Below are 14,210 nucleotides of genomic sequence, written 5' to 3'. Positions count from 1 at the left end.
TTACTCCAATTTCCAAAGGCGCCAATTATTTGAGTCCCTCATCCCAGCAAAATTTATTGTAATCCAGCTAGAATTGTTATTTACATAATTATAGTATAGTATTCTTATTTGTAAATGTAGTTAATTAATTTTTTTAAGGTTTTATTTTTCCTTTTTCTCCCCAAAGTCCCCCAGTACATAGTTGTATATTTTTAGTTGTGGGTCCTCCTAGTTGTGGCATCTGGGACACCGACTCAGCATGGCCTGATGAGTGGTGCCATGTCCGTGCCCAGGATCTGAACCGGCAAAACACCCGGCCACAGAAGTGGAGTGCATGAACTTAACCACTCGGCAATGGGCCCGGCCCCTGTAGTTACTTAATTTCAAGTCACTTACTCTACTCATTCTTCAAAAATCAAGCATCTCCCCTATGCCTATCACACTATGATAAGCATTGAGGATGAAGAGATAAAATATAATCCCTGCCCTGTAGAAGATTCACGCCTAGTGGAAGAGAATAATAGTAACCAACAATGATGCTAGTAAAAGTATCTGCGTTGTGCTTTACCACATCCAAAGACGTTTTTATGTTTGTGTTCTTGTGATTATTTGTCTCATTTTGCAGTGGAGTATACCAAGGAACTAGCAAGGTAGACGTCATAATCCCCATTTTGCAAATGAGTTAGTGGTCAAGTTAGGACCTAGACACAGGTTTCTCACTCCAGAGCCTCTACATCATGAAGTGTCTCTGACTTGCATCTCTGTTTCTCTGGTCTCAGAGAAAGCGTGAACTCCTGAGACGAGGGGATGGATCCCTCAGCACCCGGGAGAAGGCTGAACTGTGAGTATTTCTTGGTGGAGGGTTCAATTTTTCAAAGCAGAGTTGAACCACTACATTCTCTCCCCTCGTTTCACTCCTAAACCTTACATTCTTGATAAACTTGAGTCCATGAAGCCAAAATTCCCTAGTCTGGAAAAAATATGAGAGAAGAGATTCACTTTCCACCCTTGACCCCAGAACGACCCCCAGGCAGTCTCTGTAAGTCAATAACTGCAGTAGGTGATCGATTCTGCTGCTGAATTTAGTAAACTCAGAATTCCCTTTACAAGGGTCAAGTGCGACTTACCTGTAGTATAATTGAACACGTCACCCAGAGGACTCTGCCCCGCCTCGTTGTAGGCAAAAACGCTAATAAAGTAAGTGAAGCCGCACTCAGATAGGAAATTGCACTGGGTGAGGGGTGTGTTGCAGTGCACTTCCAAGCCATCATCACTCTTCACAAAGGCCACATAGTGATCACCCAGATCTGCGCTGGACCAAGACACAGACAGGCGACCAGGGGGATCTTCTTGGATCATCACTCTTGCAGGTGCACAAGCAACTAGGAAATAATAAATAATAAACCGATGTGAGAGTAACGCAAGGGATTTTCTTTGTATCTTTGCAGTTGTCCAGGATTTCAAGACAACCAAAATTGGCAAATCTGAGCTTTGTAATAGACTGAATTTGGTGCACGACACACAAAACTGTGTACCAGAAGCATTAGAAGATTTTCTTTATAGAACCAAAGACTATGATATAAGGCCCAGGCTCCTACAACAAACTCCAAAGACCTGTCCAAGTTCTCTTGTTATATGAAATATTGTTTAAAATAATAGACCATCAGAGTTTAATAGTCATTTTAAGATATGGGGATTTTCATTGTTAGAATATTTGTTGAAAGATTTGACCTCAAGCAGAGATGAAGCCAGACGGTCTGAGCGGAATAGTGAATATCCCAGAAGCTATCCATTTTAGAGATAATAGCCACCATTCATTGTGCTTTCTATTAATTAATTAATTAATAATAATAAATTAATAATAAATAATTAATTAATTCTAATTCTTTCAACAATTATCATCACCTTACAATCGAGGAAACTGAGGCCCATAGAGGTTGGGTGACTTTTCCAAGCTCACACAGCCAGCAAAGGATGGAGCTGGGTGTTTCTGAGGGCTTGTGTTCCAAACTTCCGTAGCACAGGAAGTTCTAACATGCACTGAGTGACAGAACACATTCTTATTCCCATGACTTCCTTCAGGGAGAGTCTTAGAGAGTTAAGATACCAGATGCTATGGACAAGGAACAAATAAATAGTATGTGCAAACCAACGAGGCATTCTCACGTTCTAAAATTTATCTCACGCAATACATGCTAGACTATGTCAGAAACAGGCACAGATCACTTTGGTTAATACTGCCTGCATTTCTGTGTTAAGGCAATGCCAGGATCAGCATAGAATAAAGCCTCCTGAAGGAATGAATTCAAATAAAGGTCATTCTTTCAAGCTCTAAGCTTTTAAACATTTAGTCATCTCTAATGGGAACCATCCTAAGACATATGACACAATTCTGGGATCCAGGAAACACATAATACTTTCTAAACATAGTTCTTTTATTGATAAACCAAGGTCGTTTCCCTGATCATGATTGATTGTGTTCTCCACAAACCACGGTGGTGCCTCTTGGACTGATAAGTGTGCAGGACTATTTCAGTGGCACTTTACCTTGCCTGCACATTAGAATCAACTAAGGAGCTTTTACAAACTATTCATATCCAGACTCCATTCCCAGCAACTGCAATTTAATTGGTCTTTAGGTGAGGCCTGGGTATCGGGATTTTGGAAAAGCTCCCCAGATGCCCTTAATGTGCGTCCAAGATTGAGAAACACTGATGGTTCTTTTCTGTATTAAATGACTAACTTGGAACCGCTGTGCTTTTGAAAATATATTTATCTCTTCCCTCAACTCAGCTATCCCGTCCTCATAACCATTTCTAATGTACCGTTCGCATTAAGTTAAAGTTGTCAAAAGAGAAGCTGAATCACTAAGTTTGTTACCAGGGACCTTAATTTAACATATCTATAAGGAACTGTGGATCTTGGGGTTAGCTGTACTTTTTCCCTGTGAAATACAGTGCATCAGCTTGGTGACGGCTCTTTTCCATTGTGCTCAGAAGCCTCTTAAACTTAGAATGACATAATTCTGACTGTTGGATAAACTGGGCATTATCGTAATTATCTTCACTTTCTTTGGCTTAGTGGAGTGAAATCAGGCAAACATGGGCTTGAATCCCAGCTCTACCACTTACTATTGGTGTGCCCTTGGGAAAATTATTTCACTTCTTTGAGCTAGGATTTTCTTATAGGAAAAAAAAGATAGTAGCTTCTACCTCACTGAGTTGTCATGAAAATTAACAAAATAATGTATTTATAGTGCCTAGTACATAGTAGGTCTTCACTGATTGTTAGTTTCCATCACCAAAACACATAGATATTTCTTTTTTTTCTTTTGAGGAAGATTAGCCCTGAGCTAACATCTGCCACCAATCCTCCTCTTTTTGCCGAGGAAGACTGGCCCTGAGCTAACATCCATGCCCGTCTCCCTCTACTTTATATGTGGGACGCCTACCACAGCATGGCTTTTGCCAAGCGGTGCCATGTTCATACCCGGGATCTGAACCTGTGAACCCTGGGCCGCCGAAGCGGAACGTGAGAACTTAACTGCTGTGCCACCAGGCCGGCCCCGGGGTATTTCTGAATAGAGGAATAAACCTTCACATATGTAAGTCCTTATCTTTCTGGTAAGAATGAAAATAGGAAGATATCTAAACACATATTCAGAACTATAGCCATCTCATTTATCTTAAAAAATAGCTCCCACTAAACCTAGGCCTGTGAAACACGATGTAAAGAAGAGACTGCTATCTGTTCCGCACAGTTAGAGCTGTGGATAACTCAAATGGGGTCTTCAAAGTTTTACAGCTTTACAAATGAAACAGAAAATAAACTAATTAATGAAAGACCTGGAATAGGAGCCAGGCCTCCTAATTTTCAAAGAAGTGCTTTTTCCAGTGCACAATATCTAGTTTCACTATCAACACTGTTCAAAGTCATCAGAATGTCCAACTCAATGCTTTCATTTAGACCAGGCTTTCATTTTCACTTCTTCCAGAGTGTTCTGGAACATTGTTGGGTGATTATTTGTTTCCCTTATGGCAGCCGCTTTGGCTCACCAGCCCCGCATTGATCTCACTCTTGTTTACATACCGGTCTTCAGGGTCACTGCTGAAGCTGACTTGCTGGATCCAGCATCATTACTTGCTAAAACTGAAATCAGGTACTCAGTTCCACACTGGAGAGAGGAGATGATGCAGGAACTGAAAGTCGTACTACAGCTCAGCTCCGAAGAGTCGCTCAAAGCCATCACAGTATAGTTGAAAGCTCCTTCCGTCGGTGCCCATGAAACAGACGCCTTCAGAGCCCCACTATCAAAAGAGACTTGAATATTGGCAGGAGCACGAGGACCTACATTTTTGAGAAACAATTAAGATTTTGCAGCAGCCTCAGGAACCCAAGTAAGATTTGGCCTGACAACGTTGCAGAGATTGGAGATGAGGTATCCCAGTAGTAGGATAATTGCAAATGTTCAGAGCATAAAATTGGGATTTAAGGTACCTGGAAACTGGTGGCATATCTGCCATTAACTATGCAAACTCACAACTATCTATGTGACATTGGTCATGTTATTTAATCTTTTTATTATTTAATTTTTTTTCATCTTTAAAATGGATCCAATAAGATCAACCCCAAGGTGCTCAATAAGCATATTTTGAATGAATGAATGAGTGAATGTACAACTTGACAAGTGATGGAAATAATTAAATGAAATAATAAATGTGAGGGGCTAAAAGGGCCATGTGGGAATGTGATTATGAAGTGGTGGGTCAAATAGTCTCTCTATTATCAATTGATGGAGCTAAACAGATCAACTTCAACAATATGCCGTCTTTACTTTTGGAAACCTGCTACGACTTTTTCTGTAAGAGCTTTTAGGTCATAATCATTTCTAGAAGAGCAAACTCTCATTCCATTCTAAATCAAAATCAAAAGTAAGGAAGGAAAGTATCAAGTGTGATGATCACATATTAAGGCAGTCTTACTAGTGTCTCCAAAATGCTTCCCTCTACATTCTCAAAAACATGCCTTCCTTTCTTCAGCCTTATCTCCCTGAAGAAGCTGGAGGGGTGTTCTCCTGGGCTGGAGAGAGGAGAAGTTGGCCTCAGTTCTCTGGAATCTGAGCTATAAGAAGGCCCATCTGGCAGGCCTCATAGAACTTCTCGGACAGCTTGTGAGTAGAGAACAGCACGCTCTGGACACACATGGGGGTAAACAGGGAGGACCCTGCTTGAGAAAACAGGGACTCAACTCATCCTCTGCAAGGCGGCCACCTGCCATGTTTCTCCTGCCAACCATCTCGACAGGACTCTTCCCCTGCTTCGTGGTCAGCTTGTCTCCAGAGGCAAACCTGCTCTGGGGTTCTGCCGAGCCCGAGGCTGGGAAAGGTAGCCGTAGTGTTTTAGGACAACCTGCTTTGCCCACATGGGGCGTGGAAGAACCAGGAAAAATAAGCAGGGAAGTAGGAGACTGTTATGGGCTGAATCAGTCCCCTCAAAATTCCTGTGTTGCAGTCCTAACCCCTAGGACCTCAGAGTGTGATCTTATCTGGAAATAGGGTCTCAGCAGATGCAAATAGTTAAGACGAGATCATTAGGGTGGGCCTTAATCCAATACAGCTGATGTCCTTATAAAAAGATGAAATTTGGGCCCAGGCATACACGCACCGGTGGAACGCCATGTGAATGTGAAGACGGCCATCTGCAAGCCAAGGAGAGATGCCCGGAACAGATCCTTTCCCACAACCCTCAGAAGGAACCAGCCCTGCCGATACCTTGATCTCATACTTCTAGCCTCCAAAATTTTCTGTGAGACAAATTTCTATTGTTTAAGCCACACACCTTGTGGTACTCTGTTGCGGAATCCCTAGCAAACTAATATAGAGGCTAAATCTAAACTCTCTGAAACTTTTTTTTTTTAAGCAAGATTAGCCCTGAGCTAACTCCTACCAATCCTCCTTTTTTTGCTGAGGAAGACTGGCCCTGAGCTAACATCCATGCCCATCTTCCTCTACTTTATATGTAGGATGTCTCCACAGCATGGCTTTTCCCAAACGGTGCCATGTCTGCACCTGGGATCTGAACCAGCGAACCCGGGGCCGCCAAAGCAGAGCGTGCACACTTAACCACTGTGCCACTGGGCCGGGCCCTCTCTGAAACTTTTTAAAACATAGGAAACAAATAAAGAGAAAGGCTCTAAGAAGAGTTGTCTCTAGGAGGTGGTTCTCCCTGCCCCCTAGGCTGATGCAGATGCTCCTCCTGTGCCACTCTGCGCCTGTGCGTCCTGCTATCAAAGCACTTGATACACAGGACTGAAACCATTGATTTACACACTGGTCTCTCCTAGGACACAATCAGGTCTTTGAGTGTAAGGTCATGCTTTATTTAATTTTGTATCGTCATCAGCTAAACTACATGCAGCACACAGTGGGCCCTCAATAAATGTTTGTGGAAAGAAGGAATGAATGAATGAATGCCTGGAAAAGACCCAGTGAGATTGGTTTGTCTCAGATACCCTGACTCACCAGGTGCATTATGACTCACCTTAGGGCCACTTTTTCGCTCTAAAGAAGTCTTATAAAAGGCAAACCCTTCCCTTCTCCCTGATTTCCTGCCTTGACCCACTGGCAATGGGGCTTCCACTTCCTTCCAAACTTAGGGAATGGTGGAGAGAACATTTCTGGTTTCTTTCCACCCTGTCTTTGGTCCTCCCCAAGGGATGAAACAGTTCATCTGTTGGTGAGTCTGGCATCTATTAGGCCATATTGTCAGTGAATGGCTTACTCTGCCTCAAGAGAAGAAAAAAATCTCTCTCCTTCTCTTTCTCTCCCTCTCATTCTTTTGGGTCACTCCAGCCGCTCAGTGTGGGCTTCCAGTTATCACACAGTAGGATGCCCTGGTTGGGGTATCCCTGCGATGGGGTTGATGAGAGATCATATACCATGCTCTGGCTTCTCAGCCTACAACTGTGGGAGAGGTGATGGAAAGCCCCATGTTGGCCTCAGGCCTAAGTGGAGGCCTTGGGAAGTGTTTCTGAAACACTGCTTGCCGCCACAGCATAAAGTACCTATAACAACAGGAACTTTGTTTTGTTTGCTGCTGTATCTATAGTACAATGCCTGCTCAAAGTTGGCACACACTTATTAAACGCCTCCTGAATAAATGAATTCCTGTTTGTCCCAATTCTTTACTATTGGTCTGAACCCAGGAAGGGACAAGTGGTGCCTGTAAACCTAACAAGAGTCGTCTCCCGCTGTGTGATATTGAACGTGTGCTGAGATGAAGTTGGGTATCAGAGGGGGAGTGCTGTGCTCCGTGTATTCTGAGCAGCATCTCTTTATATATGCAGTAAGCATTCAAACGACTGAGGAGGAATCGTCAAAGCACTATTAATAAACTCATAATAAATTTAAATAGCTGCTGCCAGCTGCTCTGTACTTATCACTTAACACGGCTCTTGATGGCTACAACGCACAGCCCCTCTCATGAATCAAAAGGGAGATTGTTTGGGGCTGAGCCCAGAAGTCCTTACTGGTTCTCTGATTGCAGGTGGAGTCATCCCCAGGGGTTCCATTGGCATTCCATGCATAGGCCTTTATGGTGTAGAGAGTCCCAGAGTCTAAACTGGTGAATGTCAAGGAGGTGTTTGTGGTATTCTCTTTCCATATTCGCCCCAAACCGTTGGCTCGCATAACGGACACAGAGAATCCAATTGCCATATATACAGCTTCCCACTGCACAAGGATAGAGTCAGGACTGGGAGAGCTCACTTCCAGAATTGGTGCTGCCAACACTACAAAGACAAAAACACATGCATTTGTGTTATGAAAGCCCAACAGAGGATAATTCATATTTAGGAATAAGTAATTTGAGGTTGATTATCCATATTATGAAATAATTATTTGCTTTACAAAAGGATTCATGGCAGAGTCCCATTAAATAATTGCTATCTAAACCTATATTAATTATAAATGACTCGGCAGAGGGATGGGGAACAGAGAAACTCTAATATTAGGCATTAATTTCAAGTGGAGGTTGGTAAGAAATTCGATAAAACATCCCTGTAATCATAATACAAGTCAATGGGGGAAATGATGGTTTATACTGTTTTAATGTGCATACAACTTTTCAGAAATATGCCTAAGTACAACTTTATCAATTCAATGTAAGTAACGCCGATGACAAATTCCAAATGTTTTTACTTAAACAAGTCAAAGTGCAGCGAAATCCCTTTGTGTTCTTTTTTTTTTTTTTTTTTTTGAGGAAGATTAGCCCTGAGCTAACGTCTACGGCCAATCCTCCTTTTTGCTGAGGAAGACTGGCCCTCAGCTAACCTCCATGGCCATCTTCCTCTGCTCTATACATGGGACGCCTACCACAGCATGGTTTTTGCCAAGCGGTGCCATGTCTGCACCTGGGATCCCGGCCGGCGAACCCCGGGCCGCCGAGAAGCGGAACAAGCGAACTTAACCGCTGCGCCATGAGGCTAGCCCTCACTTTGGGTTCTTTCTTTAGCATGGTCTTAATGGATACCTAAGGTTAGAAACAGAAATCCCTTTTTCAGAGATTTAAAAGGAGGGATGCTATCAAAGATGCCCAGAAATGGGTTTTATTTTCCAGCACATCTGGAATTTAAATATCCCTCTCCTCCACAGATATCTGAATTCCCAAAAAAACATTATCTGGCTTCCACTCCTGGGCCCTGAATCATAGGCACTCTCATGACACAAAATTACTTGACACATGTGCAGCCTCAGTGAAACTAATCCAAGTCACAAGCAATCGCTCAACAGAGGATGAGCATCCACTACCTGTCTTTGCCTGCTTTGGAGGGGATGCCTGGCTTCTCCCAGCGGCGCTGATGGATCTCACGGTGATTTGGTACAAGGTCGCAGCCTTCAGCCCCGTCACCGTGCCTGGGGAACTGGCCACCATGGTTTCAATGACAGTGTCCCCATCTTTGGCGGTGAGGAGGTAACTGGTGGCCCCTGGCACCGTAGCCCATTCCACGGTGATACTGTTGCTGATTTTTGAATATGCCTGATCAATGGTGGGTATTTCAGGAGCTGAAAGAGATTTTGAAGCTATACATTAGCTAAGATACCTATCAGGATTACTTTTTTCATTTTACTTTTCAAACTAAATTATTCTCGTGGCATCCTTCAGACATAAACTTTGCCCTTATTTTCCAGATCAAGCAAAAACAGAGAAAAAGAAAGGCAAAGCTACACTCTAGAAGAGAGCCAAAAAACTCAAACCTCTCATTCAGGATGAGATTTCAAAGGCTTTTCCCAGTTGCCTCCAGGATAATTTGCATTTTTTGTATTTTTAAAAGAGTTAAACAAGAATGGAGAGTGATTGTGGGAAAGAACTCTGAGAGGAGGGAGAGAGTAATTGAGGGGCTTCATGCCAGAGGATTCTACTCTGTTTTGGCATTCTGTGAATTTCCCAATCTGCTTTGCCCTCAGCTCCCCCCCACCCCACTCCCTCCAACCCCTCACCACCACCCCCCCCCCCCACCGCCCCATGAATCCGCTCCACTGCCTCCACGAGGGTCCTCTGCCACAGTGGCTGCGGTGTCCATCTCATGCACATTTCCCAAGTGTCGTTTAATCTAATGGAGGAAGAGGGAGAAGCGAGTTCTTTGTTTTATAATTGCTCCGTTGTACTTTCTTTCATATTATCACAGTGAAACCATTTTCAGATCCTTCTACATAAAATAAAAATAAACTTTATTCCCCCTTTGTCTATCAAAACATCTTCCCCAGCATAAGAATGTGATGCTGTGGCCCCCTCCTCATCTGGGCCTGGCCATGGTTTGCCAGAGGGGTACGGATGCTTATGTCATGAGTTACACAAAGCATTCCCACGCTTTGGATGTGCGGTAGGAGATACAGCATGGTAATCAGATTTACTACTTTACAAAAATCCACAGACACAAAAATGCCCTGGGTGTTAGAGATCCAAGTGAAAGAAAAGGTCAAACAAAAATAGCTGCATTTTAGGTTTGAAACTGGCACTTGGCCTTTTTTGTTTAATGTACTGCATTTGCTGGGTAAAATCACTCTATGCCAAATTCAAAACTAAAGGGCGAAATAAAACTATAGAGCAAAGAGGAGAGAGAGTAAATACAGACTGACTGTGTGATTTGCCAGCATCAGCTCCCTCCCCCGGCAAACCCCCACCTGCCCAGTCCCTAAGCGCCTGATACAGACAACCTTCTCTTTCTGGCCCGATAGCCCAGAGAGTTGGCTTTAGCGGCATCTCAGAAATAGCCATGCTGCAAGAATGAACAAAGGCTCCACTGTGCACTGGCCAGACATTCCTTGAACATCACCCAGGACTGTCTGCTTTGCCATTGAAAGGAAACTACGATGGTTGTATATGCTGGGGAAAAGTTGCAGGCCTGCTCATCTTAGCCATGTGCCAGCAGAAGCTGACTCTGCAGGAAGAACTGATGTCCCCTCTCCCTTCTGCAGGATAGAAAGCCCCACTAGGGGCTCCCATTTCATCCTTCCCACATACTCATCGATTTTCTGCCCACCCCCCCTGAGTTATTTATCCTGCGTTGTGCGCCTTCTCTCCTCTAACTTCGTGGTGGCTTTCAACTCCTTCTGTTTCCTTTGGCCCCATGGTTCATCTTATCTCCATGTTAGCCAGTCCTGCTCATTAGAATGGGCTAACTTCCTGGAAAAATGACAACCGAGCTAGCCATTGACACAGGAGGCCTGACAGTGCATCCATGGGAGTGGTTTGAAAGGCATGTAAAAGGCTAGCATGACACAGACGATCTCCTCACAAGCCTGCCAAGGGGCCTGAGGATTCCACCAAACTCCACCAAACTGAGCTGGGAGAGGCACATTTGCCTGGAAGGAGTAATACATGAAGCCAGGATCAGCAGGATGAACCACGGGGCTTCAGGGACTCTGGGTTTGAGCCCTGGCTCTGCTGTTTATTTTTGTGTGTGAACGTGTACAAGTCATTTAACGTCTTCTAGTCTTGGTTTTCTCCCTTGAGAAGTCGAAATTAATAATACCTACATCTTAGGATTTACTTTGAAATGTAAAATACCTAGATTTTAGGATGGTTTTAAAGATTAAGCGAAGTACTACTGTATGTAAGGGGACTTTGAAAGGTAGGAAGGGTCGCTGTTTGTGTGTGTGAACCAGGACGAGCAAGTTTTGGGTTTGGAAAAGCCAGACCACACGGCACTGCTATGCAGGGTGCCAGGGAATGTGTGATTCTGGGGAGTCTGGGGGGAGCACAGACTGGGCAGACAGATGGCCCGTTTTACACTCGGTGCTAGGGCAGAATCTGACCACTAACTGCAATGAAAGAAGATCCACACCTCTGGACTATGTTTCCCTTAAAGAGACGAGAAGCTTGAGTGGGCTGTGTGAGGCTCCATAAATTAGCAGAAGTTCTTCACTCTTTTTTAGTTCTGTGTTTGGCCCACTTACTGCTTTGATGAAAGAGAAAACTTTATTCCCTAGATGTGCAGTCAATCACTTTGATCAGACAAAAGTGAAACTGTTTGATTCTCAGCATCTGTGCATTCTACCAACTCAGAGATCTAAATTAGCCTATGTGGCCCCAGTGGCCAGACACAGAAAAACAGCCAAAACAGAGCCGAAAGAGAATCTAAACACACACACTCAAAATGAAACCTCCTACGCAGTTCAGTATTCCCCCAACCCCAGCCATATCTGCAGATGATTCATTCAAAGATTCCCAGTGGGTGCCTGAAACCTTGGATAGTACCGGACCCCATATATACTGTTTTTTCCTATACATACATAGCTATGATAAAGTTTAATTTATAAATTAGGCACAGTAAGAGGTTAACTACAACCACTAATAAAATAGAACAATTATAGGTAATCTTGGTTCCACATCTGCGGATTCAACCAACCCCAGATGGAAATGCCTAGGATAGTTGCATCTGTACCGAAGATGTACAGACTTCTTTTCTTGTTAATATTTCCTAAACAATACAGTATAACAATGACTGTCATACCATTCACATTGTATTAGGTATTATAAGTAATCTAGAGATGATTTAATGTATATGGGAGGATGTGTGTAGGTTATATGCAAATACTATGTCTTTTTAAATAAGAGAGTTGAGCATTCGCAGATTTTGGTATCAGCAGGGATCCTGGAACCAATCCCCCTCGGATACTGAGGGATGATTGTGCTGTAATAAAAGTTACCATAGATCTTAGCCACCTCAGCATCTGATTTTTTTTCTTTCTCCAGTAAGTCAAGAACTTTCGCCTTTTCACTTAAAGGAAGCAATTTACAGCTTCTCTTTGGCATATCCAAATTGCCAGCACCACTACTCTTGTGTTTTAGGGCCATTAATAAGTAAAATAAGGGTTAATTAAGCATGAGCACTGCCATGTAGAGACAGTCCATCTGATAACCCAGATAGCTACTAAGTGACTAACAGAGGGTAACACATAGAGTGTGGATATGCTGGACAAAGGGATGATTCACTACCCGGGCAGGACAGAGTGGGACAGCATGACTGCATCATGCTACTTAGAACAGCGTGCAAATTGAAACTCATGAACTGTTTATTTCTGAATATTCCATTTAATATTTTTGGACGATGGTTGACTGCGGGTAACTGAAACCGTGGAAAACAAAACCTCAGATAAGGGGGGACTGGTGTATCCATAAAACACATCCTGGAAAAAACCAACAACAACAACACATCCCTGGGCTGGCTCCCTGGTGTAGTGGTTAAGGTCATGCACTCAGCTTCCACGGCCCAGGGTTCGCAGGTTCGGATCCCAGGCAGGGACCTACACACCATTCATCAGGCCATGCTGTGGCAGCATCCCATATACAAGGTAGAGGAAGATTGGCATGGATGTTAGCTCAGGAACCATCTTCCTCAAGCAAAAATAAGAAGATTGGCAACAGATGTTAGCTCATGGCCAACCTTCCTCACAAAAAAAACACCCCACATCTCATCTATCGACAAGCCAGGATGAATCAATGAACAGCACCATCAGTGTCTGAGCCAACCAACTCTTTCTTTTGAATAGTGTGAATAGTGTGAGACTAAAAAGATACCCATTCTGAAGGCTCAGCATGTTCTGGGTATCCTGGGACCTTTTTTTTCTCCCCAAAGCCCCAGTACATAGTTGTATACTCTAGTTGTATGTCCTTCTAGTTCTTCTATGTGGGACACCACCTCAGCACGGCTTGAGGAGCAGTGCTAGGTTAGGTCCCAGGATCCAGACCAGTGAACCCTGGGCCACCCAAGCAGAGCAGACGAACTTAACCACTTGGCCACGTGGCTGGCCTAGGACCTTCCAAGAGAAAACAGAGCTAGATTTTGTCTATCCAAAGACCACTTATAAAACAAAAATCACTTCGTACATGGCCAAATAGTCCTTCTCATAGCTTCCTGGTCAATCCTGAAGGTTTCTCAAGAATAAGATAAGTAAATAAGAACAAAGCATGAAATAATAATTTTTAAAAACCGGGGGCCAGCTCCGTGGCTGAGTGGTTAAGTTGGTGCGCTCCGCTGCGGCGGCCCAGGGTTCGGATCCTGGGCGCGGACACGGCAGCGGTCCTCAGCCCACAACCAGAAGCACCTGCAACTGAGACATACAACTATGTATGGCGGGGGGGGGGGGGGGGGGGGGGGGGGGGAGTGGTGTTTGGGAAATAAAGCAGGGAAAAAAAAGATTGGCAACAGTTGTTAGCCCAGGTGCCAATCCTTAAAAAAAAAAGGAAGATTGGCAACAGTTGTTAGCCTAGTGCCAATCTTTAAAAAAAAAAAATTTTTTTAAACCTATGGTATATGCATGGATTTTATGGCTCAGCCATATATCTATATCAATTTTTAAAAATTGTATTATTTACACTTTCTTTTCTGTGGTAGAGACAAAATAATAAGTAAAAATTGTTCTTATTTATGTTAAATTGCTATGAGAGTTTGTTGGTGATATAATCGATATTATATGGCTCCTCCAGATAATCTAAATCCCTTTGAACATAAATTTCCATTCTGGAGACTTAGCTTTCTAGAATGTAGGAGCTAGAAGAGGCCTCTAGAGAAATTACCCTTGCCTTCAGTCATTTATCCGAGAAAGATGGAAATAAATTCTTTTTAAAAGAAAGCCTTTGTCCAGCTCTGAATTATCATTGTCTATATCTTAAGGATGCAATATTAGAAGTGTAAAATCCTTTTTTTATTAAAGTAGAGATTCTCGAAAT

At 43.3% G+C, this 14,210-nt stretch overlaps 1 protein-coding gene across 1 annotated transcript in view; it reads right to left on the bottom strand.

The window, feature by feature from the left end:
• Positions 1-14,210, bottom strand: part of FNDC7 (fibronectin type III domain containing 7) — a 34,479-nt gene that overhangs the window by 15,503 nt on the left and 4,766 nt on the right. The window contains exons 4-7 of the mRNA XM_014835137.3: positions 8,786-9,040; positions 7,507-7,767; positions 4,069-4,326; positions 1,107-1,361 (exon numbers count right to left, since the gene is read on the bottom strand). Of these exons, the coding sequence (XP_014690623.3) occupies positions 1,107-1,361; positions 4,069-4,326; positions 7,507-7,767; positions 8,786-9,040 (1,029 nt within the window). The remainder of the gene's footprint in view (positions 1-1,106; positions 1,362-4,068; positions 4,327-7,506; positions 7,768-8,785; positions 9,041-14,210) is intronic.

The sequence above is a fragment of the Equus asinus genome, chromosome 16, assembly GCF_041296235.1.
Source record: "Equus asinus isolate D_3611 breed Donkey chromosome 16, EquAss-T2T_v2, whole genome shotgun sequence".
Classification (NCBI taxonomy): Eukaryota; Metazoa; Chordata; class Mammalia; order Perissodactyla; family Equidae; genus Equus; species Equus asinus.
Note: the sequence above shows the minus strand (reverse complement) of the source record. Positions and strands in the feature narration are given on the sequence as shown.